The 21,921-nt window shown below is 43.5% G+C and overlaps 1 protein-coding gene across 2 annotated transcripts in view; it reads right to left on the reverse strand.

Annotated features, from left to right (window-relative positions):
* Positions 1-21,921, reverse strand: part of ASPN (asporin) — a 217,261-nt gene that overhangs the window by 96,149 nt on the left and 99,191 nt on the right. For both annotated transcript variants that reach the window (XM_085624886.1, XM_085624887.1), the window contains exons 2-3: positions 18,335-18,646; positions 14,055-14,167 (exon numbers count right to left, since the gene is read on the reverse strand). In XM_085624886.1, coding sequence (XP_085481012.1) covers positions 14,055-14,167; positions 18,335-18,623 — 402 coding nt within the window. In that variant the 5' untranslated portion in view covers positions 18,624-18,646. The remainder of the gene's footprint in view (positions 1-14,054; positions 14,168-18,334; positions 18,647-21,921) is intronic.

Genomic DNA, 21,921 nt, shown 5'->3' on the forward strand with positions numbered 1-21,921 from the left:
TCTTGTGGACCCTGGTGCTGAGCTATCCATCCACTTCCTTAGCAAGCTCCCTGGGGTCAGTGAGCTTACTATCATAAGGTGTTGGTGCAGATGCAAAACAAAGACTGAACATATGCACTCTCGCAGAAAAAAATAATAATATCTGTACAGCCCTTGGTAATCCTTTACTTCACTGCCCTTCACTCTACCATCCAGTGCCTTGAAAAGGGAAACTACACAATCCACACAGGACTGCTGGGTCAGCTTCTGACTGTCCTAAACCTTTTCCTGTACTTCTCAGGGGTAAGACCATACTTTCTTACAAGGGTTTCTGGTCATGGGGGATACCTCATCCTCTCCCTCTTCTCTAGGGCCAATAGGACACCCTCCCCTTGCTATTGATATGCTTCCAGAGGGTAGCCGCAGTACTCCTCAGGGATCCTATGCATCTGTTCAGCCACCTCATAAGGTTCAAACCAATTGTCTATGTTATTCCCCACAACAATGTTTAGGAATATGGATCCTCTTGTCACCAGAGGGCACTGCAGGTACACTGCCACTAATATTGCTGGGCTCTCCTTGCCTACCTCTTATGTCCAGTTCTATGAGGCTCCTCTCATGAGCCATTTTTCTTTCCTATGCCTCCATGGCCCATTTATTTTCTCCATTCTCAACTGGGCTGTCTGCAGCCTAAACTCCCTCTCCTCCTTCCTGTCTGCCAGCTCCTCTAAGGACAGACCTTGAGAGGACACACTGCTCTCTGCTCTGGCAGGGATTTCCAACTCACAGGTAAAGTCATCGCCCTCCGCTGACTGCTGCATCTCCTGGCCCTCTACATCATCCTCTCCCTATTGGTCTTCTGTGGTGACTGGCAACTGTTAGGCCTCTGCCCATGTTCTCATAGCACTTTGGAGCTCAGCCTTCTTGGTGAGCCTTTTGGCAGGCAGCCCTCTCTCCTTGCACAATTCCTTGAGCACAGCCACAGTGTAGCTCTCCAAATTGAGGAGCTCAAATTCCATCTTTGCAGGTGAATCCACTTCCATAGTAAGTGTGAATTTGGAAAAATCAAAAAGGTCAAAAATAGATTTTAAAACCCAAATTGGTCGCAGATTATTTATCTGTGATTTTTAGTGTAACACAAAATCCCTGTATGGCACTGCACAAACACAGGTCCCAATCCTTACCACTGATCACCAATGTGATAAATTGGGGTACTAGTTGAGGGGGGAACCCTACTCAAACAGCAACCCCAATCCTTGTCAGGGTGAGGCACAAGCAAACCCCCAATTTAACCTGTGCTCAAACCTATGGTAACTTGGCACGGAGCCGTCAGGATTTACTTAGAGGCAATGTGTAAAGTCTTTATGCAGCACTTTAAACAGTAATAAAGTGACAACACAACATATGACATATCCCACACCAAGTTAAAAAATAGAGTAGATTTTAATAAATAAAACAAGACCACAACTACAAAAATTCAACTAGTAGAACCAAAGATAATCAAGTTTAAACATCTCAGTGAAAATAGCGCCTAAAAGCACAAAGCTCCAACTGTGGATATCTGGTTGTGCTGGACCGGAACAAAATCACAAGTTCAGGCCAACTGCAGTGGAGCGTGGGCCAGCTACAGGGACCCAGCTAGGCCCACTGAACAAAAGTACCTCAAATCCGGGTTGCGGATCGTTGCGAGGTCCAAAGGCAAGGATGCGTCATGGCAGTCAAGGTGATGCATCGGTTATGAGGAGCTGAGGGGCTGTGATGTGAGGTCCTGTGTCGTTGTCGAGGATACCATCGATGAGGACTTGCAGTGCTAAGCCCTGTGTCAAGGATGCATTGCGCAGCCGAGGCAATGCATCAGTTCTGAAGAGCTGCTAAACTGCGATGCGAGAGCCAGCGTCGTCATCGAGGCTGTCTTCAACAAGAGATTTCTGTTGCAAGGGCTGGCATCAGTGAAGATCCGGAGTGGTTCTGATGAGGGCTGCAAGGTTGATGCAGAATCCTTGTGCTGGGAAAACCCTTGCAGCAAAGGCGATTCATTGGTTCTGCTGGGGATTGCGCCGCACAGTAAAGGTGATGAGTTGGTTAAGCTGGATCCACTGATGGGCTGGAAGAGCACCTTCAGGCCCACTTCCAAGGGTCCAGAACTGAGGTGTTGCCACTTGTAAAGGTAGGATGGCAGAGTTCAGGTGCTGGGTTCAAAGTTTTCGGAACCTTCTGTCTCTGAGTTTCCTGTCAGGAGGTCAGAAAACTAGCCCTTGCAGTCACTCTGGTGTCCTCGGTTCAACAGGTGCAGATCCAGTCCTTCTCACCCAGACAAGAGGGCGGCAGGCAGGAGATCAGCCCAGCAGAATAGTAGTCCTTCAGAGCAGCAGTCCTTTCAGCAGCACAGCAGTCCTTTCTGGCAAGGTATACACAGGTCCAGAAGTATACTGAGGAGTTGGTGTCTTACATCCAATATTTATACCTAGTTCTTCCTTAGAAGTGGGGGGCAGCTTCTAGATCATCCTGCCTTCCGTGCCCTGGCTGCAGACTAATTATAGGGGGTATGAATCCCTTTGTATGGAGGCAGGGCACAGCCTATTCAAGTGTAAGTAGGGACCCAGAGACAGGCTGCAGCAACTAAATGGCTAAGGCAGGAAAATGCCAACTGTCCGAAAGTGGCATTTTCAGAATTGTAATTTAAAATCTGACTTCACCATAAGTTAGGATTTTTCATCACAATTCCAAATAAATCAAACAAGAGCTTGTTACCTGCTCCTATTTGAACATTATCACTAAGGTAATTCCAGTGTTAGCCTATGGGAGTGGTAAGCCTTGTAGTATGGAATACATTTAAAAGTTTTTCACTAACAGGACATGTAAAACTGCAAAAGGTGCATTTCCAACTTTTTAAATAGGCTGCACTCTGCCCTCTGACCTTAGGAGTGACTTACATGAATTAAAACCGAAGGTTTGGGCCTGCCAAAAGGGTTATTTAAGTGCTACTTAAGTGGATGGCACAATAAGTGCTGCATGGCCACTAATAGACTTTAATTTATAGGCCCTGGGTATTTGTAATACCAATTTATTAGGGACTTACAAGTATATTCAATAGACTGATTGGGTGTAAGCCAATTCTACCATGTTTTAAGGAGAGAGCACAAGCACTTTAGCGCTGATTAGCACTGGTAACATGTGGAGAGTCCTAAAGCCTTCAAAATCGAAAGTCAGCAAACAAGAGGATTGAAGGCAACAGTTAGGGAGAAAACCATGCCAAGGATGTCAGGTTGGATACCAAGATAAAATACAGAATGTGCCCTACTATCACGACCTCTGTTTTTTCACCATTAACTTTTAGGTAGCATTTGGCCATTCACTTGGCAACTGCTGTCATGCATGCCTTTAACTGGGCTGTTTTCTAATGCTGTTCTGGGGCTAAGGAAATGAGCAGCTGAGTGTCATCAGCATAAGGTACTAAAGTAAGACCATAAAACTAAAATATATCAGCTAGAGGATGAACATAGACATCAAACAGGGTAGGACTCAAAGAGGATCCCTAGGGTACTCTGCACTTCAGAGTCAGGAATTCTGAGTAAAACGTCTTGTCTCAGATCTGAAAACGCCGATCTTTGAGAAAAGAAGCATGCCGTTTCCATGACAGCTGTGTAACCCCTGATTTAGTAACCACTCAAGCAGAATTTTGCAGGAAAGTGGGAAATTTGGCACTAAGTTCTAACAATATTAAAGCTGTGGTGTCGCCTTGATCCAATGTACATTTAAGGTCCTCAGCCAAGAGCGCTGACTCAGTACTATGGCCGGGGTTAAATCCTGTCTGAAAAGTATAAAGGAGGCCACTCTGCTCCAAAAAATCAGACAATCACTTATTGATGTCTTTCTCTAAAACCTTCTCTGAAAGGGAAAGATGGAGACTGCCCTATAGTTTTACAATTGTAAAAGATTCAAGGAAAGATTTTTTTAGCGGAGGTTTGACCGTGGATTGTTTCCACGCCTTAGACACCACACCACTGGACAGGGAATGGTTCAAAATATCCTTTAGTACAAGATGTATGATTGCTACAGCATTGTTAAGAATATGAGGGGGGTGGGCGAATTTAGTGGAGAGCCTGATTTGACCCTGTTAGCCATGGTTGGCATGCTTTCATCTGCTATTCGTACAAAAACAGGAAGAGCTCCTTTGAGAACACCAAGTCGACTAGACATATCACTTGGGGGAGAATCTGTTCCTTGGACAGGAAAGGATGCATAGATATCTAAGATCTTCCTGGGGAAAAATGTGGCGCCACTGGATCAGTCCTTGATTTCGCTATCATGGACCCTACTGTCACTGAATTTAGAGCATTGTCAGTTTTTATACCAAAAAAAGTGAATCTACAGTGGAGCACTCGTGGAGCTCCTGCTGTTGAAAGTTTATGTTGCACTCAGCATGCTAGCTATTTTTTGTGACTGGGATGAGGAAGAAATTTGAGCATGTACAAACATGTGTCCTCATTTTAGCTTTCTACAGCAGCAGCCATAATTTCTCTGACAAAATGAACCCGACCCATATTTGTTCATTTACTGCAGCCTCCTCCATAGGAAAGGATTTGAGCTCATTCTAGCAACATAGCATTCAGATGTGCCTCACAGGTCATGAAGATAGCTCATTAGGGGGCATATGTATCAACATCACCATTTGCGATTCTTAAATAGCGATTTTTAAAGAATCGCTATTTGAGAATTGCAAAACGGGATGTATTTAAAAAATTGCACATTGTTTGCGATTTCTTAAAATTCCTTAATTGCGATTAGCAAATTGCGAAATCGCAATTAAGGAATACCTGCCCATTCATTTCTATGGGCCAGGAGACCCATAGGAATGAATGGGAAGTAATTCTCAAATAGCGATTCGCAATTTGCTAATCGCAATTTGAGAATAATTTCAAAGGTGCAAGGGTGTCATGATGACACCCTGATGCACCCCTGAAATGAGCATGTGTGCGCATATGGCGCACATACATGCCCTAAGGGCATGTATGAGCGCCACGTGGCACTTTGTAAAATTCAAAAAAGTGAATTTTGAAAGGAAATCGCAAATTACCACCAACTGGAAGTTGGTGGTAATTTGCGATTTCTTAAGGATAATTCGCACAACTTGGGTGCTTTTTACATATCATTTAAGAAATCGCAATTTGCGATTTCTTAAATGCTTATGCAAAATTAAGAAATCGCTAAATTAGCAATTCCTTAATTTTGCGATGGGATTTGGCTCATACATCCCGATTACCGATTTTTTAATCGCAAACGCTATTATTTTGTGAATCGCAGTGTTTGCAATTAAAAAATCGTTTGATACATATGCCCCTAGATGTCCATTTTTTTTTTACTTTAACCCTATGGTAAGCTTCTTGTAGAACTCTGGGGAAGCAAATAACTTGTATTATGTGTGTACATTTTAGTCAATAATGCAGATTTGTTTCTCACATGGCTAAGGAAGATATTTGTGAATTTAGAGAAAATCTGGCCTCATTTTAGCTTCTGAAGCATTTACCCTAATCTCCATGAGAAAATAATTTTCTCACAGTCATTGTTCATTAAGCCCCAGCGGACGATCAGCTTTTTTTCACGTGGGTGAAATTGACTTAGAACTCACCACAATTCACAAATTTAGCCCTACCAGCAAATGATTTACATTGTGACTAAACTCTGTTATCACTCTTTCCATATGCTTCTTTTTAGAACACTTAAAACCAGGCATTTAGTACAATACATTTACATCTGGCAAAATGCCAGTGTCTTATCCCTAAAAATAATTCAACAGGCTTGGTTCTTTCATCTTTCCGCCTAAACAATCCAGTGAGAAACTCAAATTCTAACCAACAGCTCTGTGAAATACACCCCAAATGTTAGGGGTGTGCTTTAAAATGGGTTTATTATAAAAGGGATTTCATCAGGGAAAAAAGATAAAAAGAATTTTACACCATGATGGATTTAAAATTCCGGTGCCAAAATTCCAGCAAATTCAAAATAATACAAATGACCAGGAACCCGATGAAACTTCATCTAAACATCATATAAATTTGACAGTGAGAGCCTTTACTGTCATTTCGGGCATGACTGCTTATGCACTATGTTGCATTCGCTTTCAAAGGTTGATGGGTTAGGGATTCAAGTTGGCAGCACATTGCTGGACCTTTTCAACTTCTTTTGGCACGATGGATTGTATATTATATACTGTGTTATAAAATATTCTCCTATGATACACGTACATAAAAATGTAACTTCCCATATGTAGGGCTTCTACAGATCAATTACTCTAACCTGCTTTTATTGTGTTTTCTCATTTAATTAACCAAGATACTCTTGTTGATCGAGAAGTATGAAACAACACATTAAATAATCAGATTATGCAGAAGCATATTTGTCTAGCAGTCATTCAGTCGCCCACCTTTTGCCACTGGAGATCGGCCCTAATGTGTCCACTCGACTACTCAACAGAACCAGTTACCTCTTTAAGAAGACCATGGTTTTGCCAGTATCTCTTGATCGTTTTTAATTTTCGAACCCTGGGGAAATGGCACTTTTGACCTCTGAGAAATTTGGGCTGCTTAAGGGCTCGCAACTGGGTGTTCCCTTACATAATCATACTACATGGTTTTATATTTGAAATGACATATTTAATATTGTTGTAACTCATCCCTAATTTGTATCTAATTAGTGAAGGCTGCCTAGAAGATACATTCTAACCATGAGTGTTGTAGAATGAGGGTTGGGTTTTCAAACAATTGTCTGGAGTCATTCGGGTAGTGGTAGGCTCTTTATTTCATGTTAAGCCCTTAGGTTACAGCCACAGTCAGGTAGGTCCTGTCCTGATAGGGCAACATTTTCCCTTCAACTATAATTATCTCCCAGCTTCAACATTGCACCATTTTTCCAATGCATCATTCACTCTTTGCATACCGGACAGCAGCTTTTTTTTTTTTGCATATTTATATAGCGCGAACTCGACCCGAAGATATTGGAGCGCTTTACATGAGCACCGTATTTACATTACACAATCAGGCACGGGGAGATTAAGTGATTTGCCCAGAATCACAGGATGTGGACGCGACCTCGAGGCTCGAACTCTGGTTTCCAGCACCAAAGTCGGCAGTTTAGCCGACGGACCACATCCTCTCCAGTATACAATAAATGGGCACACACAGGATACTACACTCAGCCTTCTCCTCTCACATTTAGAGCAATATCTGCAAAACAAGCTTAGTAACAGCCATGTGGCAGCAGTCAAGTAACGAAACTTGAGGGGGGCCCCCCTGCAAGGTATGTGGAGGGGCCCCCTCAGGGCTCAATCAGGAGCTCCGGGGCTGGAGAACTGTGCTGAGGGGGCCCACTGGACATTCAGTACAATTTGCAGAAAAGTCCTACGTCATGCATATTAATGAGACTGCAATAAAAATACTTGCATGAAGTAAAGGAATTTATGAATGAATGAATGAATGAACAATCTTATAAAGAGCGCAAATACCCAGAGGCGTCTTGGCGCTGTAAAGATCAGAAGAGAGCAGGCGAGGGCCAAGTGCATGAGGATCATTGGTTAAATAACCAAGTTTTGAGGATGTTCCTAAACGCCAGGAGAGCGGGTGCTAATTTCAACTCAAGAGGCAGACGGTTCCAGAGAAGAGCTGTGGTTCTAAAAAAGCTTCTATCCCCAAGTGGCACGTTTGAATGAAGCAACCCTCAGCAAGTTTGCTGAGCCAGACCGAAGAGTTCTGCTGTGATGTAGCGCACCAGATTTGTCTTCAGATAAGCAGGAGCTTTTCCATAGATTATCTTGTAAACTAGGGAGAGATCCTTAAAAGAGATACACTGGCAGATCGGGAGCCAGTGCAATTGTCTGATAGAGGCCCTGGCTGACTGATGTTTGGGGATTCTTAAGAGAAACAGTGTGGCTGCATTTTGAATGGTCTGGAGTGGACCTTTAGAGAGGTTGATGTGGAGATTATTACAATAGTCCAGTCACAAGAGAACTAAGGCGATGACCACAGCTTTCAATAGGTCAGCCAACAGAATTGTTTCAATTTTCTTGACAATTCTGAGCCAATAGAAAGAGGAAGAAGTAATCAGGTTAACTTTCTTTAAAATTTAGTTCACTGTCCAGCGTAAACCCCAGATTTTTTACTTTGGATGTTGGTGTGGGGGCCATGCCCAAGTCGGACGGCCACCAGTGGGGGGACTTGATGGCTGGATTATTGCCAAACTGAATGACCTCTGTATTGGAGGAGTTAAGCTTCAGGCAATTGTTGGCCGGAAAGGGAAGTCTTGCAATTGATCGATAGTTATTAGGATCACGGGAATCAAGAGTGGTTGTCTTTAAGAGAAGAAGCACTGACGCAGCTTTCCACATGATGGGGAAAATGCCAGTTTTGAACATGGTAGAAAAGATAACTGCAAGGTGTCCTGCTTTGACTTCAGGAACCATGTGAACAACCCTGGGGGGGCACGGGTCATCAGGGGATCCTGCTTTGATCTTAAGGATAACTTCAGCAGTCTTTGCTGCAGAAGGAATTGTAAAATGCCGAAAGCTAGCTGGCTTAGGGCTTGAGTTTGTAGATATAGATGACAAGCCACCATTGTTAAAATTGTTGAAAATATTTAGAACTTTCACCTGAAAAGTAATGGCTAGAGAATTGCAGAAGTCTAGATTAGTGGTTGCCGTATCTGCTCACCCCGGGGTGGTCAATTGTTTATGGCTTGAAAAAGGCTTTTAGAGGCATTATGAGCTAACTTTATCTGTGCTGTATATTGTTTAGTTTTGGCCTTCAAAATGGATTGTTTGTAGCTGCTGAGACAGGCTCTCGCTCCTCACTGCTGTATTTAGACCTCCATTTGCACTCTTGTCTCCGGCATTCTTGTTTGATTACTTTGAGGAGCGAATCAATAAACCATGACTGTGAAAGCTTTCCATGATTAGATTTTTGAGCTTCTAGCAGGAGCAACAATATTTAGGGCTGTAAGAAGCCAGTTTTGATAATCCTCTGCCATCTGGTCAGGACTGGTTTCCTTACTAATAAGTGAGTGAGAAAGTAAGGAGTCAAGTTCAGAGGCTTGGATTTTGTTCCACACCCGAGACGTCTGGTGGATTTTCTGTATCCTGGGGGGAGAGTTGTGGTGACATTTTTGGTCTCACATTACAGAGAAATGATCTGTCCAAGTAAATGGCAAGGTGCGAGTAAAATTAATTTAGCAATTATTAGTAAAAATTCCATTCAACAAATGGACGGCAGTATGAGTAGGTCCTTCAACAATCTGGACTAGACCCAAACCTGGCAGTGTATCTGTCAGGTGCTCTGTTTCAGTATCAAACTGATTTTCCAGATGGCAATTGAAGTCCCCCAAGACCATACAATCATTTTTCAGTAAATATGATTCCAGTACTTGGCTGATGTCATCTACAAATTGCGCTTTGGTAATATTCAGGCACTAGATGGGTAGCTATTTCCATCTCCTGTTTTACATCAAAGATTGATTTTTTAAAATTCTTATTTCCATAGGTTAGAACATGGGCACGCGGAAGCCACATTGAAGCTCAACTGTTTTTGCGCTCGAGCATCCAAGAGGAGCTCGAGCTGAGCCTGAGCCAGAGCCAGGCATCTGGCTCGAGCAACTTTCAGGTGCTTCCCACCTCTACAGAAGTCCTGTGGATAGGCGCCCCTATTATTGCCTTGAATCTCAAGCAATGCAAAAGCTTTTCTAAGGGCTAAGGTAAGAAGCATTATGTTAACACCAGATGGACAAACGGGGGCCAGGTTTGTCTTCTGTCCCCATTGGGATGGTCATACTACAAGATGGTATCCCAAAGACTCATGTGATAGCTGCTTTATTAATCTCTCATCAGCTTCTATTCACTGCCAATAGAGTTGAGTATTCTTTCACTCACTTGCTGACTTCTTTGTACGGTTGCCATGGCTGAATATGATTTTTTTTGTGGTATTTTTGCTGCTAGGGCCAGGAAGCTTTCATTATAGACTTGCTTTTGCTTCTATTATATGAAACAAGAAGGACTATGATAAAGGCTTCCTTACCATTCGATCTTTGTTCCACATACAAAGAAAAGCAGAATTAGAGTGAAGGCTCCCTTGCTATCCACCCTTCTATGTGAAAGGAAGGTAGGAGAGCCGGGAAGCTTTCACTATAGTTCTGGTTTTGTTTCTATGACAGCGAGACTATTGTATAGCTATAATGAAGTCTTCAGTTTTATCTGGTCTTTGTATAATTAAGGCTCTACAACCTTCACTTTCTTCACTTGGATGGATGACAATGGAGGCTTCATTATAACCCTTCTTTCACATCTCTCAAGTCGGCCTGCTGGGGGCGTAGTTCTCACATCCGTTCATCATTCATCTTCTCTGTTTCCTCCAGGCTGCTGTGTGTCTGAGACTTCAGCAGCAGTTCCAAAGGGCTGACTTAGAACTGCAGAGCTCCTAGCAGACTCTTTAATTGCTAAGAGTATCAGTGTACTAAGTGACCAATACACTCTTTATTTATCATTGTTGCACAAAACACATTTTCGTCACACTAGCACAGGAATGCTAGTGTGCTCAACCACTAATTTGATATATTTGTCTCATCATGTGCAGATGAATACTAACATCACATGTCCAGAGGCCCCACTGCAAAGAGATGATTGTGTTGTAAAGAGTAGAGACAGTCCAGTGTCATTCAAAACTTGGCACCAATGAGCATTAACCTATTAACCTTTGGAACCTCCTGATGCACATATGCCTCTTTAACTCAAACAGATGATTATTTTTCCTCAAATTTGAAGCAATCGCGTTTTCTTTTTGTGGATTAGCTGTCTCATCAGTGTACCGGCTATCTACACTCGTTATATATACATTCAAATGACGTATGCGCCCTGGGGCTGCATTGGTTCCCTCATTAAGTTAGCATTTTAACCATCCATCTGGTTAATTCCTTGTCTGAGCCTCGTTTGGAAATGCATGCTTGTGGGTTACCAATTTTACCATATGATTCTACTTTCCACTTTTAGTGATCCCTTTTTCCCTTTTACAGTAGCTTTAATTAGGCCTGGGCTAAATTTCCGTTTCGCTCGCGGAAATTGCAATAATTTGACATTTTTGCGTTCAGCGGAGAGCGCGAAAATGTCAAAATTTCCGCATTCTGCAGCTTAGCGATAATTTGTTTCTTGCTCGCGCTGTAAAATAATACATTCTCGCGCGCGATCGCCTTACCTGAATCCCCGCGTCCGCCGACAAGTTTTCCCGATCCGGTCGCGTTCTCCACGAGATGTTGGATTGTTGGTAGCCATTTGCGCTTTCTCGCGACTGTTCGCGCCCGCAGTAATATCATTGGTCGCGCGATCACGTCTTTCTTCTCGCGATCATGCACCGCGAGAAGAGTGAAAACAAGATGGCCGCGCCCGCGAGCAACCGCATGGGTAAGTTGGCGAGCCGCGACCACGCAGAAAATACCGCGAACGGGCGGGAAAAAAACTTCCGCATCTTTGCGATATTTCCGCGTGTTTGCGGAGATTTTTAACATTTTCACGATAATTTGCGAAAGTCACTTTCGCAAATTCCGCCCACCCCTAGCTTTAATTACAGCCAGTGACCCAGGGCCGGCTTTAGCGCTGGTGGCGCCCAGTGCGACAATCACTTTTGGCGGCCCCACGTCCCATGATCGCCTCCTCGGATTCTCTCACTGCCACCTGCAAAAGTGCCCCTCATCTCTCCCATCATAAGATATTTCCAAGCACAGCGCCCTCCTGAGGTCACAGTGCCCGTCGCCACAGGTCAGCGCCCAGTGCGGCCGCCCCAGTCGCACTGCCCTAAAGCCGGCCCTGCAGTGACCTGTGTAGCAAAAAGTGTATCACAGAAGAGAAGCCTTGTCTTGCTGTTCTGTAAGAATCTGGAATCCCTGTCACAGACCCTAAAACACCCTCACTTCGTCATTTTCACAGGAAGCAGAAGGCATACCGCTTCCATGAGCACTTCCTCTGTAACAGAAGCTTCTGCACCTCCCGTGTATGCCAGCTAAACAGAACGGTCCTATTTATACCCACACAGTTCAGTAACTTTCTACTTGCTCTTGTTCAGCACTACTTTGCTTTATGGCTATGTTCTCGTTCTTCAAGGACACACATGTGCATGCATGGATCCATTATGTGAGGTCTTAGGTGATCACGGTTAACCCGCCAGAGACCCATTGTGTTTTGCTTGTAGAATTTGATAGATATGCCAGCAGACGTTTGTAAAACAGGCTCAATATATTCCATTCATACTCTAAAATACCTATGTTTTTTCCTGTACAGTTTTAATCCAGAACACCTTTTATACAGATGTAGAGGGAAAGTTGAACAGCATAAGGCCGGCTGGCACGGTTACTGGTAGCATTAAAATTGAGTTTATGTACCTTTACAGCACATAAAATGCATTATATCTATTTAGAATATTGGCAGAATGTCAATGTTTAAAAGTACCAGAAGTAGGGGGGAAGCTTTTGATAAGCTTTAATGTTGTTATTATTTTAAGATTGTACAAAAATGTCTAAAAGTAAAATTGTGATGTTCGAAATTTGTTTCATTCAACCATCATATTATGTGAATTCCTGTCTGTGGTTCAAATGCTATACCAAGCCAGTACCCTCCACTCTCTTAAGAGTGCATTCATGTCAGTGATACTCTAAATATGGCACACGGAAAAGCCACTGATCTACCATGCTCCAAATAAGGCCCTTAAACTTCACAAATAAAGCCACTGTTTAACATTGGCTTTTTTTGTGTGTGAAAGTGCCACAGAAGAGTGATATGTGTGTGTATCTATATGAAGGATTAAAGACTCAGTAAAACATCTCTCAATTACATTTCATGATGAAACAAGTATCTAGAAGTGTAGAAAAACTGCAACGAGGCATTCAGTTTGCTAATTAATAACTCAGTGATATGTGGTACAAGCTGTAAAGTTTCCAAGACGATTCTAGAAGACCTAGGGCCTTATGTAGGTGGCCTGGCATTTACCACTTCATAAATACCGAATCATACCGATTCGGTATTTATGAAGTGGTAAATGCTATGTAGGTATTCATGCGGTAAAATTTACCGATTCGTAGAAATTCGGTAATTACCGAATCGGTATTTACCGATTCGGTAATGAGGCATACCTTCCCATTGATGGGAAGGTATGCCTCATTACCGAATCGGTAAATACCGATTCGGTAATGGGGGGAGCACAATCAAGGGTGGCAGGGTGTCACATTGACACCCTGTTGCACCCCTGATTCCTGCATGTGTGCACATGTGGCACACATATATGCCCTAAGGGCATGTATGTCTGCCACATTGCACACTTCTAAGCGCTTGAAAATGCTATTACAGAGGCTTTCTTCATTTACCACCAACTATTAGTTGGTGGTAAATACCGACTCCACACGACACCCACACACTCCCCCTACATATCATTACAGGATTCGGTATTTACCGAATCGGTAAAATTACCGAATCGGTAATTTTACCGATTCGGTAAATTACCGAATCCTATAATGTGCCCCCTACATTGCAAAAGCCTAAATACCGGTCGGTAACGGTATAATTACCGAAAATCGGCCGTTACCGACCGGTATTGGGCTACCTACATGAGGCCCCAAATGACTAATGAAGATTTTTCAATTTTGAAATCAGTATCTCCACACCCAATAGTATCTTACCACTGTACCATATTGTATTTATTGTATTATTTATTTAAATTTTCCAAGCAAAACATAACTTTTATTAGCGTAAAAGTTAACTCTACCCTTCCCTTCTTTCGGTGCCCTATTTAGACTTTATCACCAATTTCACTGACTTAAACCATCCACACCTGTAAATATTTAAAATCAATACAAATATTTGACCAGTAAGTAGTATGTATCAGACAGGAAATACGTAGTGTTTGTGAGCGAAAGAAGCTAAAAACAGGGTTAGAGCTGTAACAACTCAGCAGCATTATGTAATGTTTATTGATCTAGAAGTGGTAATATTAACACGTGTCTGGTGAAATGATTTAATTGTCAGAAAACTACTCTATAAACAAAACTGAACTTACATAAAGAGAAGTGAGTCCTTTGAGGTCATTTTCCTTTATTTCTCTGATTTTGTTGTTTTGCAGATCTAATAGTCGGGTATCAGCTGGTATTTTGCTTGGAATCGAGATCAAATCTGTCAGGTGTTTGGAAAACAAAACGTGAACATGTCATTCTAAACTGCATTTTGATCAAAAACGATTTCAAAATCTCAAATATTATTCAAAATGTTTAAATATCGAGTCATATATGATGACACATACAACTCAGTACTGTCAGGTGCTTGAAGTATAGTAAAATCTGTGTTTGCAGCACCAGAGGCAAATAATGTTTCTGAATTTCTGCCTGGTACATTTTCAATGTAGTCATAGTAGTGGTTAATGCCACTAAGAGTTTACTACTTCATTGTTATTATAAGAGTGGGTCAGAAGGCATGAACTTTCATGGAGCTATCAATTTTCTGCCTCCACAAAAGAGTGATGAGATTGTTTTCCTTTATTGGTGTAAGTTTGGTGCATTGATTCTGTTGAGACAAGTAAGTGCTTTGTCCAATTGTAAAAAGAGCCTCTTGTTCCATGTACCGGGAGGTATTGTTTTGCAACTATGAGGTTCATTGGCAGCAGTGCATCTTAGTGGTTGCCGCCGCACAACAAAAGTGAGGTGGTGGGGGTGGGGCTAGGTGGAAGGACGGAGGAATTGAGAGGAAAAAAATATTTTTTAAAACCTACCTTCCACTGCCTCGATGGCCGCCTCGGTGCTTGACTCCCGGCAGTCCCTGGGAAGGTACAGGCTCCTCACCCAATCCAGACGCTGCTCTCATGCTACGAGAGCAGCACCGGGATTAGTATGAGCAGCCTGCTCTACCGCACGGACACTGCCTGGAAGCCTGCAGCTTTTCTCTAATTCGGCCGTGGCACAGATGGGTTGGAGAAACAGAAGTGCGCATGTCTGTTTGGCCGGTCTGAGATGGCTGGCCAAACTTGGATTTGCACTTCTAAGTGCTCACCACTCCTGCCTGTTATGGCCTGCCCTCTTCACACATGAACGCACTGTCAGCCAAAGCCCATCACAGAAAAACAACATGATATTATTGTTTCAATATCATTTTATTTTTCTGCGACTGACTCTGACCAGAGGGGGTGGCGGCGAGGAGGACTGACCACGGCGAGGAGGAGGGCAGCTGGAGAAGCCAGAGAGCAGGTAAGTGGTAAGTGTTTTTTTTCCTTATTTTAAAAAAAATTGAGAGTGGAACTAGGGAGGATGGATAGTGTACTCTGCCCACCCTTATATATTAGCTGCCTCTTAAGTAGGTTGACGGAACAGACAAGACAGTCTTTAGATATGTTGAATAAGACCTTTGCCTATAAAAGCAGGGTACAAAATGGTATTTGGCGGACATTCAAGACCTTTAGTTTGTCAATTCACAAGATTATAGATTTATCCATACCAAGATCCCTATTTCTAAAGCCTTTCTGCAGAGGTATAATGAAGACAACTCATAGAGAGTCTTGGGATGGAAAGGTCCCGTGCATAGTATGCCATCAAGTCTCTGTACTGCATGCCCAAACTGCCCCTCTAATCTAGAGTGTGCGCGAAGGTCTATACCTATACTTGCTTACAATGGGTTTTGGACTTGTTCTGGACCCGGATGGAAACACCAAGCAAACCTTCTCAGTGACAGCAGGACTACTATACCTGTCACAGGTTTCACACATGTAGAGCAGTGATGGCAGCATACTGTTTCTTGTGTTAAGCATAGTTTAACCAGGCTTTTATACCTGCATCATGGGAATGTCAACCTACTGGCCCATTCACCCAATGTTCTGCTGCTAGCGAGGAATCCAGAAACCCAGTGCTGAGATCCTGTGCACCTGGACATGTGAATGTATGCTAATGGAGTTCTTTCTTATGCAGTGCAATAGTGCCTAAGTAAACCACAGTGACATAGGATTTTGGTTCCATTCTGGAAGCCCCTGGGCTGTTCATGTGCACAAGATGGAGGTGATGTTGCTTTCCCAGACAGTGGAAGTGTATTGCTGACGTACCTGAGACTGGAGTGAGATAACTCAGAAACTGAAGTGGAGAATGAAGAGACAGGCTTCCCTTTAGAAAGTTGATTAGGTCATTTCCAATACAGAGGGCTGCCAATTAGTCTAGACTGCAATTTGTGGGATGACAGGGGTGAAGGGTGGCACTACAGTATCTGTGTCAGGGTGTGAAGGGTCAATTAGAATGGGATCAGCATTTTGTCTCTTTTCCTGATCACTATCAAATGTGGCTCTTGATAGTCAGGTGAAAACTTCTCACACCTCTTTATGCCTCTGTGATGGGTGCTCCAAACTTGAGCTAGCCCTGCTGTGAAGAGCCTCACTCAAGACACAGACTGAATCTGGGCAACAGTCTGAGAAGAACACATAAAAAGGGAAATTGATCCAACCAGGTTCTGCAAAGGCATACAAAAAATAAAAATCTCCTGTCTGCTAACTCTGCCAAAAAGTGGGAGCTGCTAAACCACTTAATGTTCCAGTTCCAAGTTCTCTTCAACTGAGGAGAGGGTGCTCCTCAGAATGCCCAGAGAACTACTCCGCAATTAAGGCTGGAGTCTGCCTGACCAGCAGCTTCCCAGTGGTTAAGGGATATCACCTGGAGTCTCTTTTGTCCTCGGAGCCAAGGAGTCTTGCCTGAGTGGGAGGAAATGAGTGCATTGACCCTGCAGGTGGAGCCAACTGTTAGATGGGTCTGGGGCAGTGGACCCTGGTGCAGGGGTGTATACACCAGAGCCTCACAGACCGTGTGATTGGGGTGATCAGGAACATTGATCCAACTTCAACCCAGATGGAGAAGACACAACACTTTCAGAGGTTAGAAGTGCTCTGGGTATCCTTCCCAAGTTACCCCGTCGTTGGCACCAAGGTACTAGTTTCCAGTCTGACTAAAGCCAGGAAAGAGACTGCTGTTGGGTCATGACCACTGAAGAAGTAAAGACTGCAATCCTGCTGTACTCACCAAGGTACCCCTTGTACGTAGCATATCTGGTACTACCCTCAGGAGTCCCTGGGGTGATCTCTACTCAAACAGCTACACCGGTGTCTTGAGGCATCTCATGCTGAAGTTAGCACTTGGCAGCTGTGATGACAAAGAACTCAGTGCCCAATCGAATTCTGCCAACATGCCTCAGCATTGCAACAAAAAGTGTGTTAGTGCTGCAGGAGCACCACACTTTGAAAAAAGGACTGCCAGCCACCTCTCTCCAGGGAAGCCCTAGCAAGACTGATAAAGACTCACCAGAGCAACAAAAGACACCTGTAATGACTGACTTATGGAGCACGGAAAAGTACCAATGTCAGAAGTCTCTGGTCCTGCCATGGCCCACCAGGGGCTCACTGTACGACTATGAGCCACACACCTTGAACGGGACTGCTGCATGCTAAGTCTACAAGTTCTGCCCACCACAGTGGAAAGACCCAGCATTGCCCAGTGCTGCACCAGAAAAAACGGGTTAGATAATGTCTGGGCCAAGAGCCCAACAGAGAGACTTTGTGCTAAGAGAGGCGGGAGAAGCATTGCACCTAAATATAGAGACCATGTCACAAAACACTCAGACCTCAGTTACAGAGGGAGATATAAGGGATCGGTAGAGTGCCTAGATTGGAGTCCCACTTTGAAATGCATGGATCTTTACCTGCATATTAAGTATCTAATGTGATTGTAGTCTGTAGTATTGTGCTTTTTGGTGCTTCTAAATGAAAGCACCAGCCTGATTAATCATCTTTTTGGGTTGCTGGGTGTAGTGTTGACCACTGAGCCCGAGTACCCACACACTAACCTCCCTGAGAGGTCTGTGACTGCTCGCCGTCACTACCACTGAGACTCAAGTCCTGAAATGGTTTTACTTGGCCAAGTTTGCAGAGCTATAGTAGAATGGAACCCAGAACTCTAGAGGCAAATGACCCTAGCCCCCCCCCCCAGCTGTGATCCAATAGTCCCTGACCCCACCCGTGGTCCACCGAACGGGGTCTGATATAGAACATAACTTGTGCTATGTGAATGTATACAGAGTACAAGGTGACCATTAAAATAGGTAATAGTATTGTATTGTATTTGCATTAATAGAGCACTTTCCATATCCCGTGCATGCCTGTAGTGTTCCACTGTTATCTGTTGTGCTTATAGAGGGCACAAGGCTGGTGTGCAGTGTTACAAGAAAAACAATTATTTTCATTATTGTATTGTGTGCTCAGCTTTCAGAGCTGGATTATCTTACAAAAATGTTTCAAGTAGAACATTTTGTGTTATGTCTTACCTAGATCTGAGCATTGGACGACTCTGAGGTAGCACTGACATCCAAAGGGACACTCCGGGAGCATGTCTCTAGGAGGTTTTATAGGACGCATGGTTACTGTTTTTTTAATAGGAAAGAGAGAATTATTGTCATCGTTGTCGTCATTGTCATCATCGTCGTCGTCCTCATCATTTAGCATCATATCGTTCATTACTATGAATTTTGAGCTCTTTGCTGAGAATTGTGAGGACTTCTTAAATGGATTAGCAGAGCACAAAACCAAGAAGAGCAAAAACACATATTCTTTCATGATGCCGTCTTAAGCTTGACTACCTGTTTTGGATAAACAAAAAAATAAATATAAGATATAAATAAATAATATATCAATATTAATAGTTAATGTCCTGCATGTAATTGAAATTACAAACATTGGCAAAACCAAAAGGTCTGGCCTTAATTTGCCAACGCATGTAAACAAAGACATTCACAAATGTTGTTTACATGCATTGCATGCACAAATGCTTTGCCAAATGCAGGGAAAAATATGCAACAATATTTATTTCTGCATACTGGAGCAAAAGAGTGGAATGTGAAAAACTTACTTTTCATATAGAAATAGTCCCACATACATTTCCATTGAATCATTACCTGTAACCTGGAGCGTATGCCAAACAGCCATTAGCATGAGTGGTACTCCATTAGATGAGTCAAATATTCTCTAAGTATATTTTAAACAACTATCATAAGAAATTGGGTGATTGGTTGAGGCAGATGGAAACCTTTCCTGAACAACAACCACAATGATTGACAGGGTGAACCACATAAGTCATTAAATTATTATGTGCTTAGCCCACTAGTGGCTTGATACAAAAGGAGTCAGGATTAATTTAGAGGCACTGTGTTAAGTATTTATGCAGCACTCAAACAGTAATAAAGTGAAAACACAACACAAGAAAATTCTCAATATAAATTTTAATGAATAAAATGACACCAAATCAAATAAAATTCAATCATTAGAACTGGAATTATGAATTTTTAACCTTTTTAGCGAAATCTAGCACCTAAAAGATCAAAGTGCCAAGTATCTGGTTGCGCGAGACCGGGGCAAAGTCAAAAGTTAAGGCCGACTGCGATGGAGCGCAGTTTAGATACACAAGTGGATTGGCTCCGTTATCGGCTTACTTTTGGATTACATTTCTGGGAAAGTCCAGGCGAAGGTAGAGTTCAGTGGGGCATGGCAACATGCTCTGGCCGAGGAGGAGCCATCAATTCAGGAGAGTGCGGGATGAAATCTCAGAGAAGCTATTGATGATGGTGGGAAAAAGCACCAAGAAGAAGGATTCTTGGGCTAAGGAGGTTGCCATCATTGATGGGATGCCTGTTGTCATCGAGATCTCTCAAGATTTTTACCTTCGAACTTTGACAACTTTTTGGAAGTCGAAAACCTCCAGCAGGACAAGCTGCAAGCTGTAGCCAAAGAGGGCTTAATGAGGCCAGACACCATAGTTTGGAGATTCCGCAGAGCAGGATTTGTTGCTGCTGAGAAAACATATTGGGAGCTACTGCGACGGCTGGCTGACCGGTAATGCACTTTGGGTGAATCGGGTAGCAGGTAGGTCCCAGACTCCTGTTGGTTCATCTGTGCCTTTTTGGTGAAAAATGTTCTAAGTCCCAACTTTTACGGTTAGCCAGGAGTAGCATCTTCAACACCACTTCCAAGGGTCCAGGACAATATAGGCACCACTAGGGAGGTCTGGACTCACTTCAGCAAAGGGTAGGTGCATAGTTCAAGGTCTCTGTAGTTGTTATGTCCCTGTAACTCACACAGTAGCCAGCCAACTGGACTTTGGAGTCCCTCTGTTAGTCCCATGTTTAAGCAGCAAGGCAAGCCTCAAGCAAGTGAGCAGTCCTCTGGTAGTGGCAGGGCAGTCCTCTGAGGTACAAGGCAGGCCTCAAGCACCAGGGCAGTACTCTGGGGGGTCAAGGTAGCCCTTCTGAAGTCCTCCAGAGGCCCAGGAGTGAACTGAAGAGTTTGTCTGAGGGTCCGATAATTATACTTTGTGCCAACCTTTGACATGGGGGAAACTTCTAGGCTACCCCCACATCTGGTTCTGGAAAGTACCTTCTTCCCCTGTCAAGGCTCCAAGAAGTATAGGGTCACAAAAGACTATTGTTATTTATTTGGTCACTTGGTATCATGCACATGTCACTCAAGAAGGAGCATCCTGATGCTGTGCTGCATGAGAGAAGGCGAAAATCTAAAATAGCTAAGTCTTAAGCCCCTTCTCGAAGGAAGGGAAGTCAGGGCAGGAGCGAAGGCCAAAAGGAAGTTTGTCCCAATGGTAGCGGGCAGTGTAGGCAAACGATCTGCCCCCATATCTTCAGGTGTGGATGCGAGGAATCACCAAAAACACTTTGTCCTACGATCTCAGACATCTAGAAGGAAGATAAGGATTTAGCAGGGACAACAGATAAGCTGGCCGCGATTTAGAGAGCTTTGTGTGTAAAACAGCTTTAAAGATGACATTCATCTTAATAGGTAACCAATTAAGCTTTTTAAGGATCGAAGAAGAAGGTGAGCACGAAGAAAGTTTGCAGATTAGTCGTGGGGCGGTATTCTGGACCACCTGCAGTTTTGACAGCAGGGTATCATTTACTGAGGTCAGCAAGGCGTTCCCATAGTCCAGGTGACTGGTGATGAGAGCCTTAACAAGAGTTTTCCTAGTGGTGTCAGGAAGCCAGGGCAGGGCTTTTTTTAGAAACCTCAAGGTAGCAAAACATGTCCCGCATGTGAAGCTGACTTGATCTTTAATGGAGAGTGTGTGATACAGCCTCATGCCAAGATTTTTTGCTACCTGCTTAGGTGCAGGAGCCGTACCAAGATGTGCGGGCCACCAATCAGCTGATCATGTCTTGATGGCCTTACCAAAAAGCATGATCTCTGTCATGTTGCTGGTTATTTGGAGACAGTTGTTACTCATCCAGACAGCGACTTCAATCATGCAGCTTGTGAATTTGCTCTTCACCTTGTCAGGATCAGTACTAAAGGAAAACAGTAGTTGTGTGACATCTGCATATGACACGATCTCTGCACCGCAGGCTCTAACGATTCGAGATAATGGGGCCATATAGATGTTAAACAAAGTGAGGCTCGGGCATGGTCACTGGGGGACTCCCTTGTCCATATGCACCAGTCATGACTTGAAAAAATCCAAGCGGACTTGTGATGTTCAGTGGGCAAGGAAGTCCATGAACCAATGTAGCACCCTGCCATATAGCCCTGCCTCGTGAAGCCTGCGGGTAAGAATAGAGTGGGAGACCGTGTCAAATACTGCTGATCAATCCAACAGTACCAACATGACAGGAGTTCCCACATTGAGGGAGAGCCTGATATTATCTGACACAGCCAATAGCGTGGTCTAGGTGCTGTGAACCTCTCTAAAACCAGAGTGTGAGATTTCCAGAATGCAGTTAGCTTCAAGAAAGGCAGCAAGTGGCTTAGTAATAAACCTTTCTAAGGTTTTTGCAAGTACAGGTAATTGCGAAATAGGTCTATAGTTGGAAGGAGCTGTTGAATACGGGGCTGGGGACATCTGTTTGTTTTTTGC

The sequence above is a fragment of the Triturus cristatus genome, chromosome 9 (assembly GCF_964204655.1).
Source record: "Triturus cristatus chromosome 9, aTriCri1.1, whole genome shotgun sequence".
NCBI classification, from domain to species: domain Eukaryota; kingdom Metazoa; phylum Chordata; class Amphibia; order Caudata; family Salamandridae; genus Triturus; species Triturus cristatus.